This window comes from Tympanuchus pallidicinctus, unplaced genomic scaffold (assembly GCF_026119805.1).
Source record: "Tympanuchus pallidicinctus isolate F22 unplaced genomic scaffold, pur_lepc_1.0 scaffold2, whole genome shotgun sequence".
NCBI lineage: Eukaryota > Metazoa > Chordata > Aves > Galliformes > Phasianidae > Tympanuchus > Tympanuchus pallidicinctus.
Genome location: NW_026294721.1, coordinates 51156087 through 51172234, shown reverse-complemented (window position 1 = coordinate 51172234; position 16148 = coordinate 51156087). Strand labels below are relative to the sequence as shown.

The 16148-nt window shown below is 40.8% G+C and overlaps 1 protein-coding gene and 1 long non-coding RNA gene across 2 annotated transcripts in view; one reads left to right on the top strand and one right to left on the bottom strand.

Annotated features, from left to right (window-relative positions):
* Window positions 1-16148, top strand: part of LOC128080577 (uncharacterized) — a 37219-nt gene that overhangs the window by 1016 nt on the left and 20055 nt on the right. The window contains exons 3-4 of the long non-coding RNA XR_008206777.1: window positions 1836-2019; window positions 9334-15565. This is a non-coding gene — a long non-coding RNA (uncharacterized LOC128080577). The remainder of the gene's footprint in view (window positions 1-1835; window positions 2020-9333; window positions 15566-16148) is intronic.
* ARHGEF38 (Rho guanine nucleotide exchange factor 38) overlaps window positions 1-16148 on the bottom strand; it is a 33508-nt gene that overhangs the window by 4394 nt on the left and 12966 nt on the right. The window contains exons 4-10 of the mRNA XM_052682941.1: window positions 12518-12665; window positions 10022-10039; window positions 6041-6240; window positions 5391-5524; window positions 3579-3683; window positions 3172-3294; window positions 660-980 (exon numbers count right to left, since the gene is read on the bottom strand). Coding sequence (XP_052538901.1) covers window positions 660-980; window positions 3172-3294; window positions 3579-3683; window positions 5391-5524; window positions 6041-6240; window positions 10022-10039; window positions 12518-12665 — 1049 coding nt within the window. The remainder of the gene's footprint in view (window positions 1-659; window positions 981-3171; window positions 3295-3578; window positions 3684-5390; window positions 5525-6040; window positions 6241-10021; window positions 10040-12517; window positions 12666-16148) is intronic.

The window sequence follows — 16148 nt, the reverse complement described above, 5'->3', positions numbered from 1 at the left end:
GCATAGAAAGAGTTGAGTAGGCTGGAAGAACTGATGCTCTTATGTTAGCTCAAATAGGCATCCTTGTTGGCTGTGATTACGTAAGAGAAATTACTTTAACTTTCTAAAAATGCCAACACAGACAGAATTATACTTTATTGACTTGTCCTGCTGTGCAGGAGCTTCTGCAGCATATCTGGATTTAAAAGCAACTTGTTTTTCATATAAATTATTTCATCAGATCTCCTCAGCCTTATGCCTACAGGTTTCTGTGTGACTGCAGCTCTAACACTAGCAGGAGAGTTCATGCACTTTCCTAGAATTTCTCTTCCCGTGTCTTCTAGGCTGTTCAGGGCTGACCTAAAGAAACCAAGGCTTAAATACTAAGAACTGCCTCCATTTTGCCCTATTGTCTCTCCACTGATATTACTGGAGCAGCTGCATTATGGTCACTCTCAATAAAAGGTCCAAGACTGACAAAACTCAAGCTGAGAACTTAACCTTTGCTGTGCTTGCAAAGAAAAAAGAAAAAAAAAAAAAAAAAAAAAATTGACTGTGCTCACCAAAACAATCAAAATCGCAGTAGCTTTTAGGCATGTGTCCTACACATCCTACCCAATGCATACAGAAAGAAAAAAAGAGAGATAAATAGGGCTTATGCCTATTTATAATGTACTTACTGGAACAGGCACCACCACAGCAGAATTTGGTTGAAGTGCTGCAGACATAATACTTCTGAGGAGGGTAATGAAGCAGTACAGACAGTTCAACACAATCTTTTTGGCTGCTCTGTTGAATACCTGAAGTTCTTCCACTAGCTGTGCATTTAAAGCCTCATAGTCTTTCTTTGCTAGATCAAGCTCTTCTCCTGTTGACCTCTGGAGGTAGCTGTTGTAGTCCAACAATTTGTCATAGCGCTTCTGGATGAGCTTCTGTGGGCCTGAAAACAAGGCTTGTAGTGCTGAGAGAGGAGTCAAAACAACCTTGTCTAGCTGAGCCATCTGGAAAGATATAAAACAGTCCCACATGTTACTTCTTTCTCGCAACTCTTCAGACTTCAGGTTCAGCCTCATTGCAGCCCATCAAGCAATCTGTTATTGACCCTTCCCAAAGTATTGCTGTCAGGAGCAGCTTCACAGCACAGGGTATAGCATAAGTTAGAAATCTTTTGTAATGTTGCAAAGGAGGAGGTAACAGATTTGCAGCTTACAGTGTCTGATAATGGAAATGGCCCCCTGGAGCCCATAGCATATGTTACTGTCCTTTGTGATACCGTGGAGGAAAGACCAAGGCAAGGATCAGTGAAGGATAACCATGAGGACTGAAACTGAAGAGTAGGTGGATGTGCTTTTCAGTGCCTTGTGGTGCTGCACTCAAGTAAAACTGAGAGTTCAGCCAAATAAAATAAATAGCGGTAAATCAATTCCTGTTTAAGCAAACATAGACACTGATTAAAAAAAAAAAATCCTTCTTAGACATTCCTATTAGCCTCTAATCGTCTCAAAGCATTAACATTGCACTAAAAAAATATATTTTTGATAGTCACATGTTGTAATATAGCACAGACTTTTGATGAGTAAACCTCATCATCAAGTTAAAGCCTTTGGATGTTCTATGTGAAATAGCTTGTCGGATCAAGCGTGGGAATAAAAGCGCAGCCATCCCTCTTCCCCTCCGTAGCATGCCATGGTTGAGGGCACATCTTTTTTAGGACCAGGACCCAAGGCCAAGATGCTGTGCACTGGCTGCTAGCTTATGTCTTATTTCCACTTGAGAAACTAGGCTGTGTTTAGTGAAGCAGTTTTTGATGTGTTTCAAAAAAAAGCTTTTTCCAAACTGCTGCTCTTGATTTCCAGAAGTGAAGGGGCTACCTTGAATTTCTGCCCTAAAGTTTTCCCTAAAACACAAGAGAGGAAAATATCCATTACTGACAAATGCAGAAAGGGGGGAAAAAAAAAAAATTAACGTGAGCCTGTTGCTGAGATCTCCACTGATAACACACACACAGAAGGACGTGTAGACATCTGCTCACCATGCAAAGTGAGGACAACATTGTTGGTTTTTTTAAATATATATAGGATAAAGACTGTATGAAATGTAAGACAAAGAAGTAGAAAATAAGTAAACATAGTTATTAAAAATTTCCACAGTTAAATAATGTTCAGATGTTTTTTAAAATTATGTGGGACTTCAGGCCAGATGGGTCCTGAGGCAGTGGGAGTTATAAAGTGTCTTCCTGAAAAATGGTTTTATGTTTCACCTGCTGTGGACCTTCTGCTGCTGCTTTGCTGGTTCTGGAAGTGGGGTGGGGAAGGATGTCTTCCATACTGCACAGTCATCATTCGATGTGATAGAGGGGTCCCTTTTCCTCCCCTAATGTAGTCATTCATTTTCAAGTTATTGAAAAGGTATTTCTGATTATTAAGATTAAATTTTCAGTTTCTTTGTAAATTCTGGAACTACAAAGAAAAGGAAATTACACCATCTCACTTCCTGTCACCAGACTGAGGAAAGCATAAGAAAACCTCCAACTCTGAATGAACAACCACCAGGTTGAACTGTTTGAAGCAGCAGCCTGGCCCATTTTGAAGAGACATTTTAGTCTATCTTAGTAGAGTCAGATAGTAGAGTTCCTTTGGACCCTGAAAGTGAGAGACTGGTTAAAAAACTTGAAGTTTTTCAGAGTTGGGTTACTGTTTTTTAACCATTATAGGCTACATCCAGGTTGTTCACATTTTCCCTATACTAAGGACAGTAAGTTGCTTGGAAGGGTGATAATAGCTGCGATTTCCATGGATCTATGATCCCAGGAACTAATAGATCAGGACTATACAGCAAAGATTAAAAAAAAATAAAAAAAAAAAGTCACTGTAAGACTGTGAATATTGGTAAGGAAACTAGAAAAAACATAGATCTGCTGCTGCTGTCTAAAGCTCAGCAGAAGCATGCAAACTTAGCGCAGTGATTTTAGTTTAATCCTTACAAAGTTTTCTTTATTTTTTTAGGGAAAATACATTTTACTTGGACTAAATTTTCTAATTTCCTATAGCAACTTACACCAAGGAAACACTCATCTTTCCCAGTGGATTCCTAAGGGCTTTTTGCTCCTTCTTGCCCTGAGTCTTCCTCACATACGTGTGTTCTCTCAGTCACACTGTTATCTATGTAATGCTGGACATTGCATAAACTTACAAGGTCTTCGCAGACATTTGTAGGGTTGTTCATTTTCTCTGAGTTTTTGTTAGCTTCGTCATCTTTGTCTTGCAAGATTTCCTGAAGCCCAGTTATATTCTGTGCAGCCAGATGTATGGAATCCTAAACGAGGAGATGGTAGGAAGATGAAAATGGGTTATGATTTATTTAATGTGCAGCACCCGCTCATGCAGATACTGCAATAATATTGATGGAATCAGAAGTATTTTCCATCTCTCATACCTATTTGCTTTTTTCTGTGCAGTTTCCAGCCATTTGGGGGTTGTTTACTGTGAAAATATTTTCCTGTGTCTTACCTATTTTCAGTGTAAACTGTTACAGGATAAAGTTGTTAATGTTCAACTGAAAAAAGTTGTGCCCCAGATTGCATAAAACCATGTACCCACCTGTAGATGCTGTAAGGATAATGAAATGTTCTTCACACATGATTTCACAGTCTTCTCTAAGCTTCGAAACAACTTTTCTTCCTTATTGAATGTCTGATCTTTCACCTAAATCAGATGTTTTCACTGTTATTTTGGAGTCTGACTAATGAAAGAAATCTCTAGAGCTCTGCTGGAAAAACCTCAAGCCTTCCCTAAACTCCTCCCTTTGAAAACAGAACAGATTGGTCCCTAGTTCTCCCAAACTCTGATCTCAGTCCAAGAGAAGTCGAAGGCACTGGATAGCATGACAGAGATTTTAAGTTCTGCCAAACCTCGTGGAAGCAAGGCATTGCTTTATTATAAGCACATCCACATGAATAAATATAAATATATATATATATATATATATATATATATATATGTATGTATGTATATTTGCTGCATTTGGGAAACGATGGTGAAAATATGACATAAAATATGGTATCCTTTTACATCATGGCATTGTTTCCTTTGGTGCTCATGTGTGTAATGGAGAGATTTCTCCCAGGCAGGCTGTAGGTGGAGCTGTTACCTCTAGAGCAACGTCAGCTCTCCAGCTTGTAACCTCACCAGCTGGAAACAGGCTGCTTTTACTTTTTTAATGCTGTCTGTAGAAACCCTGAAAATACACTTATTTCTGCCTACCTTTTAGTTAAGGAATTTGAGAAATCTCAAGCCTGTTTTTTCTGGGGTTTTGCTGTAAGGGTCACAGCATGTTTCAGAGATGTGAATTGAAAACTTTCTTTAATTAAGCAAGAAAGAGGGCTGAATCTATAACATACATCTTGAGTCTAAGATGATTCTCAAATATTTTAAGCTCAATTAAAAAAAAAAAAAATAGAAAATGAACCTTGTTTAAAAAAAAAAAAAAAAAAAGAATCACCCTTCCTCTTAATCCCATTTAATTCTACATTTCTCTGAATTTATAGTGTTGACAGTGTTCCAGTCTGTCATGGGGTTTTGTGGGAAAACCAGCAAAAATACAGAAATTTCCACTGTGCAAATAAATGAGCAGGAAAAAAAGAAGTAAATGTGGGTAGTTTGCGTCAGAGAAAGGGGGGAAACCAACTGGTAAACAACAAAACAGGAAAAAATGGCATCGATCTTGTAAAGTCACATCTAGAAAGGCAAATGACCTTGTATAACCAGTAGGCTTGTGTAGAGATGTACCATTTTCAAGGTCAGTTATAATTGATTTTCTTTCAGATTCAGATTGCAGCTTCTCTGAAAATGTTTATCCTGGTAGTTTGAATTACTGCCTTGGAATTATGAAGGGGCATTTTGGTTTTGCCCACCTAGCACTCACTGGTTTTATCACAGAATTCTTTGCCTCTGGTAGTTTTGATGTTTACAGGTTCTTAGGCATGTAGAGGCAAAACCCTATGATCTTTACTAATTGGGACTATTAGTCATCTTCCTTAGAGGACTCAGAATGTGAAGGTTAGGATGGAGAGTGAGACGCCCAGAATGTATTCACAGTAACTATTGCCAGTCCAACCACAAAGAGCTGAAGCTGACTTTCACAAAAATACTGGTCACTTCCTCTCTGCTGAAGATCACAAGCTTGAGAAGCTCTTAGATAAAAGAGGAAAGGATAAAGAATACATTATCTTGTTTTCTATTTCAATCACAGAGATCTTTCCTGTCTTATGTGACACTCAGAAAATGACTTTATAAATGATGCAGGAAAAAAGCGACACCACAAACTGTTTTTCTAAAATGTTTTTAGAAACGCCTGTGCAAAAGCAGCACTGAAGCTGTCAATGCAAATCTGCAGTTGGGTGAGTTAAGTACCTGAGGTTCTCCCCCTGTCAGTATTTTCAGATGGCTGGTGACCCTCTTGGATTTCTTGCTAATGGAGTGAATATTCAGTCGAGAAAACTTTTCTTTCAGGGTTTCATCATCATCATTCCTCTTATACTTCAGCACTGCAGACAGAGAATTTCATGACACTAATAATCTGTATCCATGGGGCTTTTCATAGGAATGGGGGCACAAATACAAAACCGTTTGAGACCAGACACTTTGATGTCACTTGCTGTAATCTTGTGTCAAAATGCTTGAGATCATGAAAACCCCGTTATCAATGCTAGCCTTGAGAATATTGAAGCAAGACTTCAATGTGGCAAGTCTGTAAGAAACAGCACTATCACTGCATCTTAATTATTATTAGTGTTTGCAGCTGCATTACTGATGATGAACATGGGTATGACATGTATCCTTTTATCATTTTCATGTTCAGGGAATCTGCATCCTTTGGCAGGTAACACAGCTGGCTGAGGACAAGTGACATTAAGGCATCTTTTATTTTGCTGAAACCCGGTGTATTGCACAACTTAAGTAACACCAACGAAAACTGTTGTGGCATTATGACTGGAGTTGAAACCTCTCTTGTAACTGCCAGCCCAAACTGACAGAAAAATTCACTGTTTTTTTTTCCTTACCTAAATCTTTCCTCCTTTTGAGTTCATTGATGTTCACATTAATATTTTTCATAGCAGAAAGGGCCTCTTGTAGTGCTTTGTGGTCAGGGTGAGAAGCAGGAGTTGAATTCAACAGTTCATGGAGTAACAAGGGATATTTCATTACCCGCTGTACTGGCTTGATCATCAGGGATCCCATGTCCATTAGATTTGGCTTTCCTCTATAATTTATACCAAGAAAAAGTCAAATAAGGAGAAACTCCTTGAAGACAAAGACTTCTTCTATTTCTGTATAGTCATTGAAGCTGCTGCCTTTTATATCCTTCAGTTGAGCTTTCAACTACAGAAAATATCAAAACCAGAGCAGTGCTTTGCACTGAGTCATAGATATGCAATCACCACTTAAGTCAAAAAATAAGATACATCTGTCAGGAAACACGGGCTGTTGCAAATGAAACCATCCTCCTGCCCCCTCAATGAGAAGTACACAGCAGGTCTGAGTTTTCTGTATTTTCAGCAATTTGCCATATTGCTTAGACATCGGCTGTGAAACTGGCCCACTCAGTCTGAGGGGTGTGTATGGTGCAACTTGCACAGCACCCAAGAAGGGAGATGTAGGTGGAAGAGCAAATAACAGGAAGATTGAGAAATACAAGAAGTGGGGCTACTACATCCTGCTCTGGCCCCTAAGCCTTAAAATTGCAACATCTCCACATTGTGAAGTAACTGAGATGCCTGCTCACTGCTGCATCCCTTCTTGCAACACCTTTCAGTTTGCTAGTATAAGCTTTGGCATTCTTTACCTGCTGTTTTTCTGTGCTGGCTTCCAGGAGGTGACATCACACTACTGAGGCTTTGACAGCAGGACAGAGGTGTCCTTGTCTCTCCTCATGCTAGCATTCTGCTGAGCAAACCTGGGAATGCTGCAGCATCACCAGCGCTCCTGTGAACTACCCCAGACTCACAGGTGCCCCTTGGAACTGTGAGCGAGCTGGTGGGGATGGTCTGAGGCACTAGAGCAGAGCAATGCTTCCATCTGCATGCCCAAAAAGGCTGTTTTGGAGGGAAGGAGCTGATCTGACAATAACTGTGGAAAAGCTAATGCTAGGCAAAGAAGGATTTCTGAATGAGGAAAGGCAGAATAATAAAACATAGAAGGGAAGTACAAAAAGCAGAGAACATCCACTCAGATTTGCAGGCTGACATCTATTGTTTTGTGAGCAGGAAGAGCAGAAGAAGGGAAAAAAAGGCTTTCATTCCCACTTTTATATGTGTGAAAAGTACACCAACCAGTCCTTACTGCTGACTAATTAACTAACAGTTTGAATGCCTTTGAGAAGAGACATCTGCATATTTAAACCATCTCTCTTGCACAGACATTATCTGCGAAAAGTTCTGCATGAAAAAAATTAACAGTAGATGCCTTTTAAAGCTTCTTGATGTCCCCAAACCTTCTTATCATTTCAATCCCCCTCATTTCCCCCGCATCCTACATTAAATATATAGAGCTATTTTCCCTTCTTTCAGCTTCTGGCAGCAATAATGAAAAAAATCTTAAATTGTTATTGTTTTCTCTAAAAAGCCCCTTGAATGCAAATCTGTAGAAGCTGCCTCATGAATGGAAAAATCTTCAAGTATCTTCTCTTTATATAGTTGCACTTTGGACAGCTGCCCAAGTGATAAACAGCCCTCTGTTCACGTATCTGCATGACACAGTCTAGCAATATGGTTTGAGAGATAGTAGGTTTGTTGTAAGATAATGACTCCCTGGGGCCCTGAATGCCACAAAGTTCAACTCCTCTAATTCTCCCCAGCGAGATTATCTGCTGATCTCCACTCTCCCTGGATGAGTCCCATTTCCAGTGGGCCCAGCGAGCATGCACTCGGCAGCCAGGCAGGACGTGGCCCCGCCACGCGACTAAAACAGGCTTGTGACAGCCATTGTGCAGAGAATTAAGTTGATAATTCGTTTGCAATGCTGCTCTGCCTCTCCCCATTTTATCATGAATTTAGCAAGTATTCTAGGTTATAAGTAGCTGCACTAATCTCATCGCAGATTCTCAGTGTAGCTCTGCGGAGCATGCAGCTGGCTTAGCTGCAGTGAGCTTCATGGCATACCCTGCCTCCCTCCTTACAACAAAGCAAGACAGATCCCACCAGTTTAAAAAATACATGGTGGTGAGCTGTGCAAAGAGAGGGAACCCAGGGTTTAGTTTCGCACTTTTGCTGTCTAGCAGGTAAGTCCTGTGGTGAATGTGACAGCCAGTTTGGTATCGCAGGGCTGAGGATGGTGTTGTGTTCAGCTTGGCAGCTCTGAAATTGTGTGCACGCATCACAGGCTGCAGCACATCTCAAAGACTTGAGTTTTACAATTTACTATGTGTGAGCTCATATTAGCACAAAACAGGCCGGCAAATAATTCGCTGTGCTGTAAGGCTCTCATGCAAACCCAGGGATTTCACTGAGGCTGCATAGTTGTTAATCTAAGCAGAATCCAACCAGTGTAGTTGATAGCAATAAGCAGCTTTGTCTGATATGTGTATAATTGTTTTCTTGAATGAATGATCACACTTGAATGAAAAGCAACCTGGGAGATTGAAGGGAGTTATGCCATACTTTCCAACTCGAACACAGAGCAGACTGTGCAGACTTTCAGGTGCAGTTCTGCCCACGTTTTGCTTTGACTCCACAACATCTGAAGTGCAAGAGATGGCATTTCAGCATGCCCTGCCTGTGTGCCTGCAGGGTGAACACAAATGCCACCAAGTCATGCAAGGTAGCCAAGCACAGGGAGGGTTCTTGAGTGAACATCATTCCTTGTGCAGCTTTACAAGAGCTTGTTTCAGCTCAAGAAGTGTGCTGTATCCCACAGTACACTGTAAACTAAAGGAGAAAGCTGGGCATTAACTTCTGGGGGGGTAGTGCAAGGCAGAGCAGCCAGGCTTGTGTTATTTTTACACACTGCTCTCTCATGTTATCTTATTGTTACTCTGTGTATTTGGTGTTCCTCCTAGGACCTCTATCCCTTTTTGGAAAGGAGTATAGAATCTCCTTTATCAAAACCAATGCAAATAAAGTACTTTCAATCACCAAATAAACCTTGAAAACCCCAACCTAGGATTTCAACACGTAAATCCTTTGAAACCTATTTTACATTGACCTTATTTATGATGTCCAACTGACTAATTCTCTGATTTTACAGATGTTTCTCTTCTATCCACATAAAGCACACCTGCTTCTCTTTTAACGTTTCTGTCTGAGTTGTAATCATTTTCTTTGGTTCAGCTAATCCCTTCTCTTACCCCTTCCTGCAGGTGAATTTAGGATTTCATGTTGTATTCAACGATCCAGACCTGCTGGATGTCCAAAACCACAGCCCTGATAAACTCTCCCTTAAAGCTTTTCAAAAATGTCAGGTATCCAAGGCTGGGTGAGTATTCTGGCAAGGTGTTGCCAGACATTTGTTCTTTTCTGATGTTCCTACGGCCATTGTCAGAGGGAAGCTCCTCAGAAAGATGGATTTCTCGTATATTTAGGGCTACCAAAAGTGTCCTTACCTTAGAAATAGCTTTACCTATCAGCCTGGTGTGTACTGAGCAGGCCTACAGATGCATAATGCACAGCAATTGAAGAGTGCCTGGATTTTCAGATTTGACACTGCACTGTTGACAAGCACTGCTGAGGAGCTCAGAGCTCTCTAAGCACATTTATTAGACAATGAGGTGGTAGTAAAGGGCTCTGAATGAATTGGCATCCAAATTAAGTAGCTTCATAAACCACAAGTGTTGAAAGACATTGCAAAACCAGTGCAGTTAGTAATTAGAGAACCAGACAGGCTTAGAGAAATTAAAACCGAGAGTATTTTATCACATATGTCCTGGAGAACTCTATGCATTCTACAGATATTGCTTAGTGTTCTTAAAATTTCCACATGTACAGTTTTAAGATAAATAAAAGATATTTAAAAGATTATTTTACACATGAAAAAGACGTAGTACTTACTCTTCCTCGTACATCTTTCTGCAAAAGAAAAGGAACAAAAATATATATTAGTTCCTCCTAAAAGGACTTATATAGATCATGGGCCAGATTCTCAGATACACTTCGGTGACACAGAGCAGCTGTAACTGGCCAGTTAACTTAGGTTTATGGCTGCTGTGTGTCAGCAGAACTGCACAAAACAGCCAGAGGGTACCAATGAATCTGGCCCTACATCTTTTTGAAAGGACAGCCCCAAATGAGAAAGGATTGTCAGGAACCTGGATTTTGCCCAGCCTTCTCCTAACTCTGTTAGAGAAGACAGCTTGAGTCACTGTGCTAGCAACATCAAATCCTTAGCACAAAGAGCAAAATTGAATGTCATTCCTACATTATTTTTGTGTGAAAAAGAATACATTGTAGACTTTTAGGATAGAGAATCAATTAAGTTGTTCAACTTTTGAGAGGCTATTTATCAACCGAAACCTCTTCAGAGTAGGATACTGTTGATATGCATACAGAAAGCAGCAGAGATGTACTGTTGTTTTTTGGAAACATGCAAACATGCACACAGAATATTTTCCTCATGCTACAATTAAACTTGGAGAGCTTCACCCAAATGCAAGGGAACTAGCATCAAATGGGGAGGTTGGTGGCCCTGCATGTGGCAGGGGGATTGGAGATTCATGATCCTAAGGTCTCTTCCAACCCTGGCCATTCTGTGATTCTCTGATTCTGTGGAATGACGATGTCCCTCCACCTCCGCATGAGACTCTTCTGGTATTGAGTGCTGACATCATGTAATCAGCCACTGCTTTCTGACCACCTGCACTTTCATCTCCTATCAGCAGCCAAAGGAGCATCTGGAAGCTGGTGTTTTCATTGCTTCAGCACCATCAGCTCTTTGAGTACTTCTGACGTCCCTCTGCCCCCGTAATAGTTGACCAAGATACTTCAGACTGAAAGCACAGCAGGTAGTTGCCAGCATCCTTTCATTTTTACCAGCTGCATTTCTTTGGCTAAGCTAGCAAACAACATTCCCATTTTGCATAATCACTGCTGAAACATGGCTTTCTACATAATTTGGATTTGCACGTCTCCATGCAGACACCTACATTTTGGGATGGAATTTCTCCCCTTTAGTCAACAGGAGGCGTAGGAATCTAAGTATGGCTAATTAAATCTGATTTGTTTGTACAGATGTGCAGAGGGCTACTTGCAAATTCATCTTAATACAGAAGTTGTTTTTTACAAGGCAGATATTACTCAACTGAGGAACAGAAGTCTCTTGCTAGACCTCTTTTTTCTTTTTTTTTTTCTTTTTTTTTTTTCCCCCCAATGTAATAGTATTCTTCCCAAGGAAAAAAGAAAAGATGTAAGAAGTAAAGAGCTTTGAAGAATAATAGTCACTGGCCCCCATATATTATATCTCGCAATATAAAACAGTCTGTAACTTATTTGGTAAAATTCATACATAATTTTCTTCCTAGGACAAGTGCTCTCTCATCAGAAGTAAAAAGTTTAGGTGACCACAACTGTGCATTTGAGTGTGCACTTTCAAGTCTTAATATTTGAACTGGCTGCTATTTCTAGCCACTGGGAGAAAAGCGCAACATAGTATACGTGAAATGGCATATACTTTCCATCTCCTAACACATCTCTGCTGACTGATCACTAGCTTGGGTATAATTGAAATGTCTGTTGCTGATGTACACTCCATTAATTAGTTGTGATAGCTTTGCATTCCTTGTGGAAGTGCGCAGCACGAGCCTTTTCTGGAGCTGGAGGGAGACCTATGGTCTGAAGGTATGCACTCTGCTGACAGCTCTGTGCAAGATTTTTGAGAAAGTGAGGGAATAAGGGAGCTCGCAAGTGAAGAGAAGCGCTCCTCATAGAGAAGGTGAACTGGTTCTCAGGATGTGGGAAGAAGACATGCTGGAGGAGAGAGCCATTTTTCTGCTGCATCCCCAGTACGTTTCCCCCAGGGGATGGTGCTGGAGGCAGTGGCATGAAGGAAATTCCACTGGTGGAACCTGACAGCTTGTTTCAACATAGGCCAATTTCAAATATCCTCATCATGAGGTGCTGGGCATAGCTGCAGATCTCTGGGGCCTTACAGTGGGGGTCCAGAAACACCAGTATGTGTGAATGATTCCACTGTGTGCCATTTTAATCCAGGCAATAGAATCGCTGAAAATGGGGCCGGTGTGTTTCCTAGGAGCTGGGCAAGGGTGTTCCCAGCAGCCCATTATATGATGCAGCATTTCTTCTGCCAGTATGGGGCACTGAAGCTAAGGGAAGAGAAATCTTTCTTGTGCTATTTTTGGCCATCTTAGAGAGAAAGAAATCTAATCATGGCCCCTGGCTTGTCATCTTTTCATGAAAGCAGCATAAGCCAGAGCTTCCAGCAAGCCTCATAAAACTCTGGATTTACAGGGGACCTTTCATCTGCATCCATTTAAAATGTTCCCTGCCAGGCAACTGACTATGGACGGAAATCATCATTTGAAAAGATCTTACTTTAAGGACTGTACACAGTGTCTTAAATGCTGCTTCAGTTCTTCATCCTTTTCATAGGATTCGAGCAAGGTGTGTGCATCATCGTGGCGATAGCAATAGATTTTATATGTGTCTTCTAGTGGGCCTTTAATTTGCAAAAACACTTCCCCTGTTAAAGAGAAAAACAAAGCATGTCAACCCAGACAACAGCATCTCAGAAGGAGTTTTATTATTCCACCACATTAGCTGTGAGCTAAAAGGGCTGCTTTCCACTTTACTTCCCTTAGAAATGATCTTGTGTGTTTACGTGCATTATTTATTACATGTATTTCTCAGCTGCTCATCTTTGTCACAGCCAGGTACCATTATACCAGTGTTAATGCACAAAAATTCCCCAGAGAACAGGGACAAAATCTCTACACCTGCACCCCTGCATATACAATCCCCTACTTCACTGCCACACGGTAACACTCCTGCAGTGAGAACCAAACAGGAGAGCTCTGCTGCTAAGGAGAGACTATGCTGGCCCTCTGGGCTGGCAGGAGAAACAAGTGTAAGGATATTCATTTTCCTTTTGACTTTTTTTTTTCAGCTGGATATGAACTTAAATGGGTTATAACAGGAATAATGACTCCATCTCCCATTAGCCATTTCATGTTTATCTGTTTTGCAGCATCCTGAAATGGCAGTTGTTAAGGCCTAGAATGGGGAATCTTCCTCACATGACAGAGGAATAATCTTCACCTTTTCCTCTAATGAATTAAAACCACTGTGGATTGCAGGCATTTCTGTACAGAATGAAAGGGAAAAATATTTACAGTTCTGATCCTTTGTTGCATTGTTTTTCCTGAAAAACAGTTGGGAATTTTAGAGGCATTGAGTTAGTCCTGCACCCATTTCCCATCTAAGTTTGGTGCACATTTCTCTCAGCTGGTAACTCCTATGCTGCTTTCTGTGTATTATCCAGGCAGAGAAAGCATGCTTCATCTCTTCTGCTGAGATATTCATTAGTTCTCACACCCTAATATAGCAGCATCCTGATCAGCATCCTTGGAAATGCACATAATAAACAATAGCAATGGTGAAAATTACTGTCTCAGGCATTTATAGAAAAATTACATCTACGTGGCAACCAGTCAGATGTTTTATAAACACTCTTGTTGAGTTATAGCCATGATTATTAAAGTTAAAAGCTGAGCACCACGTTAATTGGGAGCTCTATTCATTCACAGAGTGAGCACAAAGCTGTCAGGCATCCTGCCGCTTTCATCCTGACCGAAGTCGGCTGTTTCATAATACATTGCATTGAACTGCTCTGTCTTAGAGTGAAAAATGATTCAGTTACCACAGTAACACAGCTCTGGGTTTCTTCCCTAGCAGAGAAGGTTAACTGGGCTGTCTAATGCATGTTGGTTTCAAGGTGCGAACAAGGGAACAACAGCAACCGAGTTAAGAACACAGAAGTTTCGTTTTAGTTACTGTAAGGGCCACAGTCAGAAAAGCACCTGCATCCTAAAGCTGCATCCTCTTTGGGTGCTGTCATCTCTGTTTTCTCTGTCTTTTGCTAAATGTAGTGCAGATAGCTAACAACACACAACTGCATTCTGACTTCCCTGTAAACTCTATACAGGGCCTTATTCAGCCAACAAGCATAACAAGCTTTCTCCTGATCCCGTGCCCTTGGCAGAGATGCTGAACTCTCACACTTAACTTTAAGCAGAGTGCTTAGCACAGCCCATAGTACATGGAGCTCTTAAGAGAGATAATGTTTTCTGCAGCAAAAAAATGCAAACTATACACTTAGCTTCCCTTCAGCATATACTGGAGCCTGGAAATAGTCATTCTCTCCTCCAGAATGGAAAAGATGAGAATTCGTTGGTGTATTGTGCCATAATGATAGATACTTTCATTTATGATAAAATAATGAGAAAAATGATGCGCTTATTTCACAGATGGGATCTTTTAAAAGCAGTTGGGGTCCTTAAGCCTGAATTTCTTCTTGGTTCTGGGATGTATAAGTCGAGTCAGTTGAGCTCTGAGCATATCACTGAGATAACTTGCTTTATGGAGCAAAAATGCATCATATTTGTCACAGGTTTATAAATAATGAGTATTTTGAGCATTCTGACAGATCAACATCTGCCTGATCTGCCTCTTCTTGAGTGTAGTGGTCAGACAGTCTCGAAGAGGCAATCTTGGGAGGAAGGCTTCAGTGGCAGCAACACTTTCTCCTTACAGCTTTCAGTGATGCTTCCTGTGTGAACAGCAGTGGGAGAGGGAGGAAGAAAGGGCCCAATATTTAAAGGCAGAGTAAAATTACTAAGTCTTCATATTCCTCTATGTACAGCAACCAGATCACAGAGGAGAAAAAACACAAGGGAGAACTAGAAAGATCATTTGTCTTCTACTGCTTTTAGCTTCAGAAGACCAACCACCAAAGCTACATTAGCATTTTAGCACAGATTAGGAGGGGGCTTTTAAAGCCAGTCTCTCACTGTGCCTCATCTCCCATGACTTGGCTGTGTGGAGAAACAGTTAACAGACACATAGACTAGATCCTTTTGAGTGGTAATTACCAGAAGATATACTCTTAGGGCACAGCATGAAGTGTACCTCTCAATCTACAGGAATAGGCTAAAGTTAATCTGAAATAAGACATCTTGAAATCTGTATATACCAGGACCTCAGTACCAACTGTTCTGTTATACGAGTCTGAATCTACGGGCACTACAACTTGTCAATGTAAGTATAGCCCAAGATGTGGAGACTAAAATTAGGCATCAATACAAGTAACTACATAATTTTGGTTTCTAATTCGTGAAACAGCAGTTCTCCTCAGCCTCACTATATGGAACTGCTGAATCACAGCCTGAACCTCTGATTGATCACCTGAGGCGAGCAGTGAGTCAGCCATGGGAGCACAGGTGAAGGCAATTCACCTGTGCTGCCAGAAGGGATGGAGCCTGGCTGCACCCCTCCTAGACCTATTTAAGAGCTGGCTGCCAGTGGGAAAGGATCTGTTCTGGAGGTCTGCTCTGCTGGAGTTTTGTAAGTGAGCCCAGAATACAGGTAAGTGCCCTTTCTTTTCTGCTTTGGTATAGTAACTATGTAGCCAAGCTCTCTGGTATACTTCATAGCTATAGCATCTGTACACTCACTGTGGCTAGGTTTCCTTCCAAAGGCAGATATTTGAATGGAAGATGTTTAAATAGCACAAACACAATAGGATATGATGGGTGTGCTAGGTATTTTCTCATCCTACAGAAAAAGACTGGCTTTAACAACTTTTACAATGAATATGAGGAAGGATTCTGAAGGCACAACTATCTATCCCTTCTTTGTTTGAAGGTGAAATACTTAGTAACTTATTGTTTACAATGATGCAATTATTCTCCCTGCTTTAGGCTCAGTCTCTAGAAGAATTGCTCTCATCTTATGTTCCATCTTTTTCTCTGCCATAATTTAGCCGACTTTCTGTTCCAATATCCTATACGTTCTGATGGTCCTTTGTCTGATTCTGGAGAAATACACCATACCAAACTGATTCAATTATTTGTCCTTACTTCTGGATATGGCAGCAGACTGAAAGAGTGATTCTCCTTGCAGTTGAGAAAGCCACTTCCTGCTAGAATAGAACATTGCTTATTAAGGG